The sequence below is a fragment of the Bos taurus genome, chromosome 24, assembly GCF_002263795.3.
Source record: "Bos taurus isolate L1 Dominette 01449 registration number 42190680 breed Hereford chromosome 24, ARS-UCD2.0, whole genome shotgun sequence".
NCBI classification, from domain to species: Eukaryota; Metazoa; Chordata; class Mammalia; order Artiodactyla; family Bovidae; genus Bos; species Bos taurus.
The window spans coordinates 7,118,573-7,131,503 of NC_037351.1; the positions used below are offsets into that span (position 1 = coordinate 7,118,573).

The 12,931-nt window shown below is 46.3% G+C and overlaps 1 protein-coding gene across 4 annotated transcripts in view; it reads left to right on the forward strand.

The window, feature by feature from the left end:
* Window positions 1–2,795: 2,795 nt before the first annotated feature.
* Window positions 2,796–12,931, forward strand: part of RTTN (rotatin) — a 118,371-nt gene continuing 108,235 nt past the window's right edge. For 3 of the 4 annotated variants that reach the window (XR_003032362.2, XM_005224039.5, XM_059880993.1), the window contains exons 1-7: window positions 2,796–2,866; window positions 3,192–3,379; window positions 4,224–4,401; window positions 6,308–6,397; window positions 8,403–8,496; window positions 9,846–9,960; window positions 10,905–11,055. Coding sequence is in view for 3 of the 4 variants with exons in the window: in XM_005224039.5 (XP_005224096.1) it covers window positions 2,836–2,866; window positions 3,192–3,379; window positions 4,224–4,401; window positions 6,308–6,397; window positions 8,403–8,496; window positions 9,846–9,960; window positions 10,905–11,055 (847 nt within the window). In the remaining variant the exon portion in view is untranslated. The remainder of the gene's footprint in view (window positions 2,867–3,191; window positions 3,380–4,223; window positions 4,402–6,307; window positions 6,398–8,402; window positions 8,497–9,845; window positions 9,961–10,904; window positions 11,056–12,931) is intronic. The other variant, NM_001206207.1, reaches the window with a different exon arrangement.

Sequence of the window (12,931 nt, forward strand, 5' to 3'; positions counted from 1 at the left end):
CTCACCCCTTTCGCTGTCTTGGAGCCATTCTCTCAGGGTTTTCCTGAGATCCTGCCTCTTGGGCTTGAAGTTTTAAAAATTCCCACCAAATAAAATGTAACTCTCAGCGTTTAAGTTGTGCATATTTTTTCAGTGGGCAGGCCACCTTAGATCCCAGCTGGTGGGCTCTTGGTTAAATATTCCCTCCTCCCCACTCCCTCGATTTCTTCCTGGTGCCTCTCACTGGCCACAGTCAACTCAGGGCTGGAGGCCCTGCCTGGATGGTGCAGCCTTTCACGTGGACAAGTCAGTTACCTGCAGGGTCCAGCAAGTGGAGCGGAGCCACTGGAGGGGCCACGTGGACAGCAACTGGCAGGCTGGCTGCTCCTTCTCTTACTCCCAGACCTCATCCAGCCACCAAGACTTTCTCATTTTCAGAGTGACTCTGACAGACTCACTCTGATTTTGGGCCTTTGCATATACTGTTTCCGGGAGAAGGCAATGGCGCCCCACTCCAGTACTCTTGCCTGGAAAATCCCATGGACGGAGGAGCCTGGTAGGCTGCAGTCCATGGGGTCGCCAAGAGTTGGACACGACTGAGCGACTTCACTTTCACTTTTCACTTTCATGCATTGAGAAGGAAATGGCAACCCACTCCAGTGTTCTTGCCTGGAGAATCCCAGGGATGGGGGAGCCTGGTGGATTGCTGTCTCTGGGGTCGCGCAGAGTCGGACATGACTGAATCGACTTAGCAGTAGCAGTAGCAATATACTGTTTCCAAAAATCACGGCAGATGGTCACTGCAGCCGTGAAATTCAAAGACACTTACTCCTTGGAAGAAAACCTATCACCAACCTAGACAGCATATTAAAAAGCAGAGACATTACTTTGCCAACAAAGGTCTGTCTAGTCAAAGCTATGGTTTTTCCAGTAGTCATGTATAGATGTGAGAGTTGGACTATAAAGAAAGCTGAGCACCGAAGAATTGATGCTTTTGAACTGTGGTGTTGGAGAAGACTCTTGAGGGTCCCTTGGACTGCAAGGAGATCCAACCAGTCCATCCTAAAGGAAATCAGTCCTGGGTGTTCATTGGAAGGACTGATGCTGAAGCTGAAACTCCAGTACTTTGGCCACCTGATGCGAAGAACTGACTCATTCGAAAAGAACCTGATGCTGGGAAAGATTGAAGGCAGGAGGAGAAGGGGATGACAGAGGATGAGATGGCTGGATGATATCACCGACTCGATGGACGTGAGTTTGAGTAAGCTCCAGGAGTTGGTGATGGACAGGGAGGCCTGGCATGCTGCGGTTCATGGGGTCGCAAAGAGTCGGATATGACTGAGCGACTGGACTGAACTGAACTGATATACGGTTTTCTCTGGCAGAAATTCCCTCAGCCCTTTTCACTGCATGGAAAACAAACAAACAAAGCTCAAACTCCTATTTATCCCTCAAGATCCAGCTCAAATGTCACCACACCACAAGCGTGTGTTTTTATACACTTGTAGAAGTAGCCGCGGAGAAGGCGATGGCACCCCACTCCAGTATTCTTGCCTGGAAAATCCCATGGACGGAGAAGCCTGGTGGGCTGCAGTCCATGGGGTCGCGAAGAGTCCGACACGACTGAGCGACTTCACTTTCACTTTTCACTTTCCTGCATTGGAGAAGGAAATGGCAACCCACTCCAGTGTTCTTGCCTGGAGAATCCCAGGGACGGGGGAGCCTGGTGGGCTGCCGTCTATGGGGTCGCACAGAGTCGGACACGACTGAAGCGACTTAGCAGCAGCAGCAGCAGCAGCAGAAGTAGCCGACTCCGAAAAACGGGACAAAGAAACATGAATCCTCAGTCAGCCACTTACTAGTTGATGTGACTGTGTGCCAGAACTTCTCAGATTTTTAAGTGCCTCTCCTTCCCTTCAAAATAAGAATGTGAATTGGTGCCTCGATATCCCTTTTCCCAGGATGAACAGGTCCCCGAGGAAAAGTGTTCTCTAAAATGCAAATCACTTTACAAATTTTATTTTGTTGTCATCGCTTTTGCCATTGCCTGTATATATTTTTTTCTTTCCTATTGAGATCGAAGTGCAGCAGTCAACCTCCGTGGCATTCAAAAAAGAATTCAAACCCCTCCTCAGCCCTTTTCTTTCTACAGCCCCCTTCTCGCCTTTGCACTTCCCCTCCGCCGCACTCACGTCTTTTTCCACTTGTTTACTCTGAATCACGACTTGATGGGTTACATCAACCTGGATGTGTTACATCCCACAGTTAAAGACGTTGGGTCGTTTAGTCACGGGAGGGAGGCAGGTAGGAGTGGGTAATCCTAACACGAGTCTCTTCTCTGGGAGGTGAGAATTCAGACTGGCGCAGTTCTGAGCCAGCCCCTCGCGGAGGCAGGACGTAAGGCGGGGTTGAGTTTCTGCAGAACCCGCGCCGCAGCCCGCGCGGGCAGGCCGGAACCGCGGGCAGGCCGGAACCTCGGACAGGCGGGCGCGGGGGCGGGCCCGGAATTCCGGGAAGAGCGCACTACAGCGCGAAGACTACAACTCCCGAGATGCACAGCGCAAAGCCCGTTCTCTCCCCGCTTGCTCCCTCTTTCTGTCCAGTGCTTATGATGGAGACCACCATCTAAAAACCGCATACTGGTAACCGTGGAGACCGTATACGCTCTCCTGGCAGTGCGGGGGCCGGGGACAGCTCACAGAGTATACCTCTCACTCGTTGGGTCCTTCGCGCACACGGTGCAGAACCCGCCTTCGGAGCGGCCGGGTTTCTCGGGGGGACGGTAATTGTGGCCGGACGCGGTGGCGCGGCGGTTTAATTCTCCGGCGGCGGCCAAGCGAGTGGAGAAGACAAGAGATGGTCCTGACGGGGCTCATCCGGAAACTCGGTAACCGTCCGCGTCCCCCAGCGCCCGGCCGGCCCGGCTGAGGCGGCCGCTCGCCGAGGATGGCCGGGCCACGTTCGCGGAGGCCGGGCCACCCCGGTGACGGCTCCCCGTGGCGGCCGGGCAGCCCCCCGGGGACCCACGTCGGATTCGGTGTAGAGACCCCGGCGTTCGCGTCACGGCCTGCGCGTGTAGACGGAACCGGCTTGTTCCTTTGCCTCTTCAGCCCGCTCCCGCCCCCGGCCTGGATAGTGAAAGCGTTGGGGTGCACCCTCGGCGGGCGGCTCTCGGGGTCGGGAAACAGACGCGTGCTGTGCTGCTTTGACAGGTCACCCGCTGGCCGAGATCCGGGAGCGCGCGCTCAGGAGTATTCTCTGCAAGCTCGAGCACAGCTTGGTCTGCGGCGCGGACCTGGCTTCGCACAGGCTGCTGTTTCTCCACTTGCTGGAATGGTTCAATTTCCCGTCCGTCCCAGTGAAGGACGAGGTCCTGGGTCTGCTGAGCAGACTGGTTAAGGTTAGCATCCCTTCGAAATGCGCAAGTGTTCCGTAGTCGATTAGTTGGAGCTTCTGTTGAAAATTATTAACTAAAAAAAAAAGAATAACAACTGGAGATGTTGAATTTTAATTCATCAGGGTATATAATGTTCCTCCTTTTCTTTTATGTGTGATGTTGACCCTCACAGTGTCTCTCATATGCTCTGAAGTTAACACGGTTTCTGAGTTCAGGGATGTCCCCCTTTTTTTTTTTTGGCATCATCTTGGGAGGTTAATATTTGTCATGCTGTTTTCCCTTATGGTCTGTTGTTTACATGTTAAAAATTAGAGGTACTTTTGTATAAAAGAGAGCACATGAAAGATGATGTTACAGATCCCGATGATAGCACAAATGTTGTTTTGTTTTGTTTTTTTTTCTCCCCATACCTGGTTTTCAGATTATTTTTCTGTCTTGAGAGTAGTTAGTTGTCAGGGTCGAATAGCTGAGTGCTAGTTTAAGGTTTCTAAACTTTATAAATCACGTGCAGTTGTAGGGGGTACTTATTACTTTGGCATCCTGTGAGTGGTTGGAGGTAGGAAAGGATAGGGCCACTGTCAGTGGAGAGAAGTAATCCGTTTAATAAAAGTAGGAATTGATAATGTGCATTTCTAATTTCATTGGGCTTTTCTCTCGTCAGTCTTACCGAATATTTTATATATGTCTGTATAAATCTCTGTGTCATGTACGTTAGTGCAAGTTTTATGTTTTAAAAAAGGAACATCTGATATACCAAAACTAGTTTCATATTTTAATTGCTGTAACATAAAGTCTAGAGATTTTGATATTTGTAGTTTTTCTCAAGATTCTCCTCTTCTGATTGCAGTATCCTCTAGCAGTGCAGCATTTGGTTGATCTTGGCGCGGTCGAATTCTTATCTAAACTTCGCCCTAATGTGGAGCCGAATCTACAGGCAGAAATTGATGGCATTCTGGATGGACTTTTTAGTCTTCCTTCAGAAGTTCCTGAAATGTATTCTTCATCTTACCAGACCAGTCAAACTGGTAACTCTCTGAAATCAATCTGATGAAGTCAATTAATCAATCATTCAGTTAATATATTGGTTCTAATGGTTAATTCTAAGGAAAAGGAACTTGATGGTGATGATGGTAGTTGCTCTGTCATGTCTGACTCTTTGTGACCCCACGGACTATAGCACACCAGGGTCCTCTGTCTATGGGATTCTAAACCCTTCCCCACTCCCCCATCCCACAACTTACTTTTCTTGTGTTAATTTATATGAATTTGACCATAACTCTTCTCCTCTAACATTATACAGGGACTTACTGTAGGTCAAATGGTAAAGAATCTGCCTGCAGTGCAGGAGACCCAGGTTCAGTCTCTGGGTTGGAAGATCCTTTGGAGAAGGAAATGGCAACCCACTCCAGTATTCTTGCCTGGAGAATCCCATGGACAGAGGAGCCTGGCAGGTTACAGTCTGTGGGGTCACAAAGAGTCAGACCTGACTGAGCAACTAACACCACCAATATTATAAAGAGGAGGACAGTTGTGTAATTTTGCCTTTTTGGTTGAGGCAAGTGACTTTCTTTTTTGAGACTACTTTGACCAATTGTCTTTTAAACGATAAGAAATATTCATTGAGCACTCATTACTATGTGGTGGGCATTGTTTTAAATGTTTTATACTTTCATTTTGGGACTGTGTTATTCATATAGTGATAATATCTGCCCCACTCATGATTTTGTTATGGGATACAATCAAAACGAGCTACACATTTAGTATACCTGCTAAAATCAGAATCAAAGAGACTAGATTTATGTCCCAGGTCTGCCACTAGTTGCGCGGTTTTGGCTAAGGGCCTCAGTCCCTCCAGGCTTTGTTTTCTCCTCCAGAAATTGGTACAATAAACGAGAACATCTTACAAGATTTTTGTGAGGGTTAAGTGAGATAGTACTTAGCATAGAGCCCGTCTATTAAGCCCAGAACTCCTATTTGATGTCCAGTAGTTCCTTGCTCATGGAAAGCATTTAAATTGATTTGAATAAAAGCAAGTGCTCTTGAAATTTATGAAAAGTATAAGATTTTCATACTCTGGAGTATAAAATTTAAGTAGAAGTATAAACAAATGTGTTTTGCTCGTTTAATCTGTTAGACTCGATGTTTCTGTATGCCAGTGCTCTGCTGTCCCTGCTGTGACCCTCGGGCCCATTCTCAACAGGAAATAACAATAGCAGCTGCCATTTACTGAATTCTTGTGTGATTGTGATTTTTAACAGTGTATTTTAGAATTTCTTTGTAAGACATAACAAAGAAAGGATAATCTTATATTATGAATTTTCAACCTAGTTCCTGCAGGTGAGAATAGAGGAGTGGTCGTGGGCTAATTTGTAGTTATCTGTATCAGTCTGAGGACCACTGGCGTGAAAACTGCAAATGGAAAATTACAAAATTGAGTTTTAGCCTTTTCTTCGTTCTCAGTCTCATTATAACTGAAGTGCTGAATATGCAATCGTGTATGATAGGGGATAGTCACAGTTACTGAAAGGTAGTACTGACTCTTGCTTTGGCAACTTTTTTCTTAAAAATCATGAATGAAAATTGAACTGATGGGGAACTATGTAGAGTAAAAGAGGAGAGAGATGGACTAAGAAGCAGAGGTGAACAGTCCTTGAATTAATCCTTGCAGCAAATTCTTTATGTACATTGTGCATGTTTTCATTCTAAGAAATAATTGCAATTACTTAACAGTAAAAGAAGAAACTCTCTGAGTTTGAAATTGACTCAGCAGTCACTTTTTTTTTCCTCTTTAGGAGGACAGATTATTCAGAGAAACACAACTGCGTTTTTTTCTAGTTTTTAAAATGATCCAGAAACTTAATTAATATATGAAAAGAGCAAGTTTCACTTTCAGCAAGTAATGCACCAATAATATATATATTTTCTTTTCAGATTTGCTGCAACAACCTGAAATCTTAACAGGATATTTTCCTCAAGACAAAAGTACTTTGCAGCAGACAGAAATACCTTCACGACCTGTGGGTGAGTGTCTGTGGTGAAGTAGATACTGTTGACCTGGGAAATTGGAACATAATATACTTTTTCTCATTGTTCTGAAGACATGTTGTGGTCATACTTAAATGTTTCAGCACCAAACTGTTTACTTCCTCTAATTAGATTAGGATAGTCTAAAGGGTCCAACTTGATTGCTCTTCCTGCCTTTGAGCCGCAGTGTGGGTTGGTAATGGTGGTCGAGGTCCTTGGTGCTTGTTGAGTGGGGAGTCTCTGTCGGGCTGAGCTGTGCCCCGTGCACGTCACCCGTGAATTCTCCAGCTCACCCAGCAGGACTGTCCATCCAGTGACGCAAGCCAAAGACTCTGGATCACTTTTGTTTCTCCCTTTGTCGTTATCCCCACATCCAGTTGACCTGCGAGTTCTGATTTAGAGCCTCTCCCGGGAACCTCATCCAGAATAGTCTCTGCTCTCATGCCACCTCCTCAAAGAGGCCTTCCTGAGGACTCCAGCCAGGATCACCTTTTCTCTGTCTTTGGTTTTCTCCTTACATGTGTTTATTAAATTGTGTGTTTATTTACGTCTTGTTTGTGTCCCTTGTTGTAAGCTTAATGGCAGCCACAAGTACTGCTTCGTCCAGTGTGGGTGTGGGGAACAGTGCCAGAAATGCACCAGGTGTTGAGTATGTATTTTTTGAACGAATGAGTGAATCTTCACGGAGTCCCAGGTTGATACTCTTAATAACCCCATTTTACCAGTGAGGACCTTTGGACTTAGAAAAGGATAAAATCTTTGTACTAGATGACACAATTAGGGCACGGTTAAGTGAGCACGAACTTTTTATTTTATTGCCTGTGAAGTTGAAATGAAAAGGCTGTTTCCAGCGATATTTCTGTGGACATCAAGTATTCAGAGCAATTCAGTTTGGAAGCCCTCTGTAACAGAAAAGATTTCGTAGAAATTCTCAGATTGAGTACAGTGTAAGAAGGAACAGAAGACTTGCTCAGCTGTTAAAATACTTGGCCTTTCCTTTCTGTAAAAGTTGTGTTAGATTTCTTGGGAGCTCAGGTTTGATATGGTAGTTCTTTGTGTTTGTGGCTGAGAGGCTTACTGTAGTGACGGCCGGAGACATCTGAAGGGAGTGTCTCCAGGGCTGGGAAGGGTGGGTGTTTGAGTGAAGCTGTTGAAAGCATCCAGGAAGACTGAGATGGTGACGCATTCTTGTGTGAGTTGTAGTTTGTGGATTTGATGGTGTGGCTTCTTTTAGACGCATCTTTATGTCCTTCCCAACTCTTGCTTTTCCCTTAGACGGTAAACCCTGCTTTTATGTTAACAGTTTTGAAGGAAGCAACTGTGCTGTGTTTGGGAATTTAATAATATCATTACCTGAATTTAGCAAACCCATGCTCTTTTCAAAGCATGTGGCAGAAAGACTATTTGCCATTTGGAAGGGCTTATGTGTTGCCACCTTAAGTTGTACACTAGAAGATCTGTTTAGAAGTAATTTGAAGGAGGGTAGTATAAAATTGCATTCGGGTTTCTCGGATTTCTTTTAATCTTGTTTGAGCACTGATATTTGATCTTTAACCTTATGGTCTTCAAGTCATCCTCAAAGTGTAACCGTTAAAATGTCGAACCCTATTTATGATATTTGAACTTGACTTACTAAATACAGTGTATGATTACATTTATATCATTTTTAATTACTATAGTTAGAGATCTCCAAATACCAGTTTCTTTTTTGTTTAAGGTCTCTGTTCTGGGTAGCCACGTGGTAGAATAAATAATTGATGCTATAAATGTCATTCATTATTGGTTTCTAAAAATAATACGCATTCTGTTTAAATTGTGAAAAGAGATCTGTTATTTATTCTTTGAGAAGACAAATTTGCAGCTGATCTTTTTGACATACTTCAGGGAACCGTGAGCTGTAACTTTATTTGGGGACTTGTTTTGAAGGCAAAGCGTTCCTCGGGACATTGCAAATCTGTCCACGTTGCCTCCTTCCCTGCCTTATGTTTTGCTCTTCCATCAGCAGCAAATCCGACCGCAAAGTGTTTGAAGTTTTCTACTTTCCCCTGGCTCCCCCTGACCGCAGCTGACAGACACGTTCTCTCGTCCAACGAAAGGTACTGTGCCCGATGCATGGCAGGTGTTTTGGCTTCTGGTATTTATAGCCATGAAGTCTGAGAGTTATTACTATACAGTTTCATCAGGAGAAAAAAAGATTCTAAAAGTGGCTGTGGTTGGTAGTAATGGGAATATATGAATGATTTTCAGTATTTCAAAAAGCAAGCCAGAAAATTCCCCTTTGCTTTTAATTAGGCTTCACATCAAGTTTCTTTTATGTGCTTGGAATCCTGTGCACGCTTTGGTGACATGAATCATCTCTTATCAACCAGATTATCTGGCCATTGCTTAGGCCCTTGGTGTATAAAAATGGAGCAATTAAACATAAATGCAGTCTTTTTAGTAGACAGTATATTTCAAAACATGGACTCTGTTAGGGGAAGGTTGGGGACCTCTGATCTGATCTTATGTAGCGGATTTTATTTGGTCATTACTCCTCAAAATAGAGAAATGATATCTAGAAGTTTGGAGAGTGTTTTAAAGTCTAGTTTCACTTTTTGCTAAAACTTAATTTCAGTGAATGCTACACCAAATGTGTTGTCTGCCTTGTTTTGGTGAGAGTCTGAAAAATAAAGACCAACTTCTAGAGTTCAGACCAAATAGGGGGATGCTATTAAGTGACTTCTGATGATGGCCCTTCCAGGCCTGCAGTGAATTCTCTTGGAACAACATACTGAAGAGGTTGCATGCAGCTGGGGTTGGGCCCGGGTGGCATTGATCTGTCAGTTCTGTTTTGGTTGCTAAGGAGGGATATGGTCTCTAGGGGGCGCGTGTGGGTGGTGAATGGTGGACTGGAGCTGGACTGCGTGTGGGTTTGGTTTCTTGGGGTGAGAGGTGAACAGCTGCTGTCTTGCTGGGGAGGCAAGTACTGTCAGAGAAGTTGAGGGGTGTGGTCTCCATGGGACAAGAGAGGAGTACCAGCTTGATTCCCCCCAAGTAGGGAAGAGCAGTAAGGAATCTAATGCCTAGAATTTAATTCTGAACCTACTATGATTTCCTCTGTCTTATTTCCTAATTCATTTAGCAGACTTCATTGACCTCATTTCATGGCATTGTGATGGTCCCTGGGCACACAGTGGTGGGCACTGTGATGCCCCTGCTCTTGAGGAGGGCCCGGGGGCTGCGAAGTCGACAGGCAGTAGCCGCAGCGCAAATTCTGGGCACGAGAAAGAACACCTTCCCCAGGCTTGCTCATTGGTTAGGGAGGGGAGCTGGGAAGGTTTCCCAGGGGACGATGTGTCGGCCGAGACCTGAAGGGTTCTGATAGGGCCATTACGCCTGGTTCCTTAGAATCTGGCATGGGTAAACAGTTCTTAAAAATAAAGACTGTATTTTGTATGTTTTGCAGCTCTTTAAGAAGTAGTAACCATACTGTAATCTGGAACACCTGTGAACTGTTGAAAGACGTTATCATGCAAGATTTTCCTGCTGAGATATTCCTTCAAAGGCCAAAAATTGTTCAGGTGCGTTTCCTCTGCATTGTTTTATTAGATTTTGCAATAGGGGACTTTCTGCAGTGAAGCACATGGTGCAAAGTAGGGGTCCTTGGGAGGCAGGTGTACACTCTCAGGTTTAGATAATGAGCTACCGGGCTTTTCAGACGCGTTATTCTCTAACTTGGACAGAGGTTGTCCTCCTGATAGGAGGTGGTCTCATTTGGCACACTCAGTCCAGGTTGGCCACTGTGGCCTCACCATTGATGGATCACTTGAAGGGGAGGGCAGACGTGGGGCGCTGCGGTTGGGCGCCATGACCAGTCCCGTCAGTGAGACCCGCGTCACTCTGAGCTCGTGGGCTCTAACACACAGTGCCGGCTGCTGGGAACGGCAGAGGTGAGCAGTGTGGCTGTCTTCTAGGCGCCGGACTGCAGCCTGCCGCACGCGTGTGCAGCAGAGACGCTGGAGCCTGCGCTGGGCTGCAGCCTGTCCACAGCGTCCGGTCAGGCCCGGCCCCCTTGCTCCACACTCACCAGGCTGAGATGGTGCTGTGAGTGGCAGCTGTGAATACATGCTGTCCCAGCTCTGAGTGATAGCAGAGGAGCAGCTGTTAATCATCAAAACATGCCAAATGATTTAGCTGTTTGATATGAAAAAGGCTTGCTGTACTTAAAAAAATACTCTGTAACAGTGTCTTGAATGGGGACTGTTTCCTGTGTTCTTCGGGATAGATACTCAACTAACAGTTTAGATATGAGAAACGCTGACTGTTCCCTTTAAATTTGATCTTCGACCCATCTTCCAGCAGTATGCTAAGTCGTTTTTACCCGTTTCTGCTGCTTCTCGCCTATAAATATTTGGCACCTATTGTGATTCCTTTGATTGTCCATTTAACCTTGCGTAAGCTCCACGTCCGTCTTTGCAGTCGAGCACTTTGTTCCCGTGGTCATTTTCCTCACTCTTCATTTCAGAGCCTTTTATCTCTGTTGAAACTGGCCTTTGGAGGAGACGGGAAGCATCGTCTGGCATTACAGTCAGTGTCCTGCCTGCAGCAGCTGTGCACGTGTTTAAGAAACAGACTCAATTTCCACAGAGATCCAAGTTTCTTCTCTAATAAACAAGGTATTTCTGTTTGTTTATTCCTTGTGCACTGGCGGTATTTGTAGATTCTTCCAAGAGCTCCCCGTCGTACTTACTGTCAGGCTTACTGTGTGTGTACAAAGCGGAAACGCCCCATCCTGAGTGTTTATCAAATCATAATCTTTGAAAACAGCGTGTTAATGAGGAAAGCACTCATGAGCCCATCCTCTTTTTTTTCTTTAAACAGAAAGAACTCATTAACTTTTTTTTTTTTTTTTAATTTGTTTGTTTGGCTGTGTCTGGTCGTAGCTGTATTTCTGTTTGTTTTTTTGGCTGTGTCTGGTCGTAGTTTAGCACGCGGGGTTTTCCTCATCACGTGGGACCTTGGGATCTTTTGTCGCAGTGCGTGGACGCTCTCGTTGTGGCTTGCGGGCTCAGTTCTTGCAGCACACTGGCTTAGTTTCGCCCTGGCATGTGGGATCTTAATTGCCCGACCAGGGAGGGAACCCGCGTCCCTGCATTGCCAGGTGATTCTTGGGCCGCCAGGGAAGTCCCCGCGTCCTCTTTTTTGATATGAGACGGCTGCACGGTGTTTTTCTCCCATGCATGCAGTGGCGACAACTGAGGACTGGGATTGTAAGTCCAGCTGATCACGTGGGGCTTTGGGCATTTTAGCAAGTTATACATTGTGTTAAGAAATTGTTCGGTTTGAAAAATACCTGTCTGTATTACAGAAACTATTTTAATGCAACTTGTGATGTAGGCGGTGTTTTCTGTTAATGTGGTAGCAGTGCCAGACTTCTCAGGGAAAGAGCACCACCTAATGGCCACCAGGAGTACTGGGCTGGCCTTGCCACACCTGCACTTCAGTTCAGGGTTCTGTGTTCTTACGCAGTATGCATTGAAAGTTGAATGTTTAATTACAGTGACTTGTCATGCTTCATAGTTAAGCCCTATTTTGTTGAGAGCATCACTGATCCTGTGCTACTTGAATACTTACGCTTTATATTAGCTTTATTATGGACCTCAGGGGACATGGAGTTTGCTTAGTAATATTCTTGAGAGCTTGCGGGTACCCCATAGTTCATCAGAGAAAGAGTTAAATGCAATTTGGTTGGTTAAAGTAGTGGATAAATCAGAAGACTTACTCATCTATTAAATAATGTTTATCACCGCTTCTGTGCCAACCAGTGCTTGTGGGCAGGGGTATCTCTCGTCAGATCGGGGGTGGCGGTACCTCTCGTCAGATCAGCGGCGGCAGTACGTTAGAAGTGAAGCACACAGTCCGTGTACTGTGCTTGAATCATCCCGAAACCATCCATCCACCCGTGCCCTCCCATCCTGCAAAAACTGTCTCCCACGAAACCGGCTCCTGGTGCCAGACAGGTTGGGGACCACAGCTCTAGGGGGTGAGACACTGAACAGGGCAGGTGTGGCGCCGCCTGATGGAGCTTATGCTGTGGAAGGCTGGTACAGGCCGCAAACGCAGGAGCATTCAGGTAGGACGTGCCCGAAGGGGATAGGAAGGGTGCTGTGACAGAACGTGACCCGGGAGACGGGTCACCTGGGTAGGATGGTCAGGGAGGGCCTCCAGGAGGAGGTGGCCTGACAGTGAGCGGGAACCTCCATTCCAAGGGCTGCAGGAGGAGAATTCAGGGAGGCCAGAGGCTCGGCACCCCATTCCAGTACTCTTGCCTGGAAAATCCCATGGACCGAGGAGCCTGGTAGGCTGTAGTCCATGGGGAGTCGCTAAGAGTAGGACATGACTGAGTGACTTCACTTTCACTTTTCACTTTCACGCATTGGAGAAGGAAATGGCAATCCACTCCAGTGTTCTTGCCTGGAGAATCCTGGGGATGGGGGAGCCTGGTGGGCTGCCGTCTATGGGGTCGCACAGAGTTGGACATGACTGAAGCGA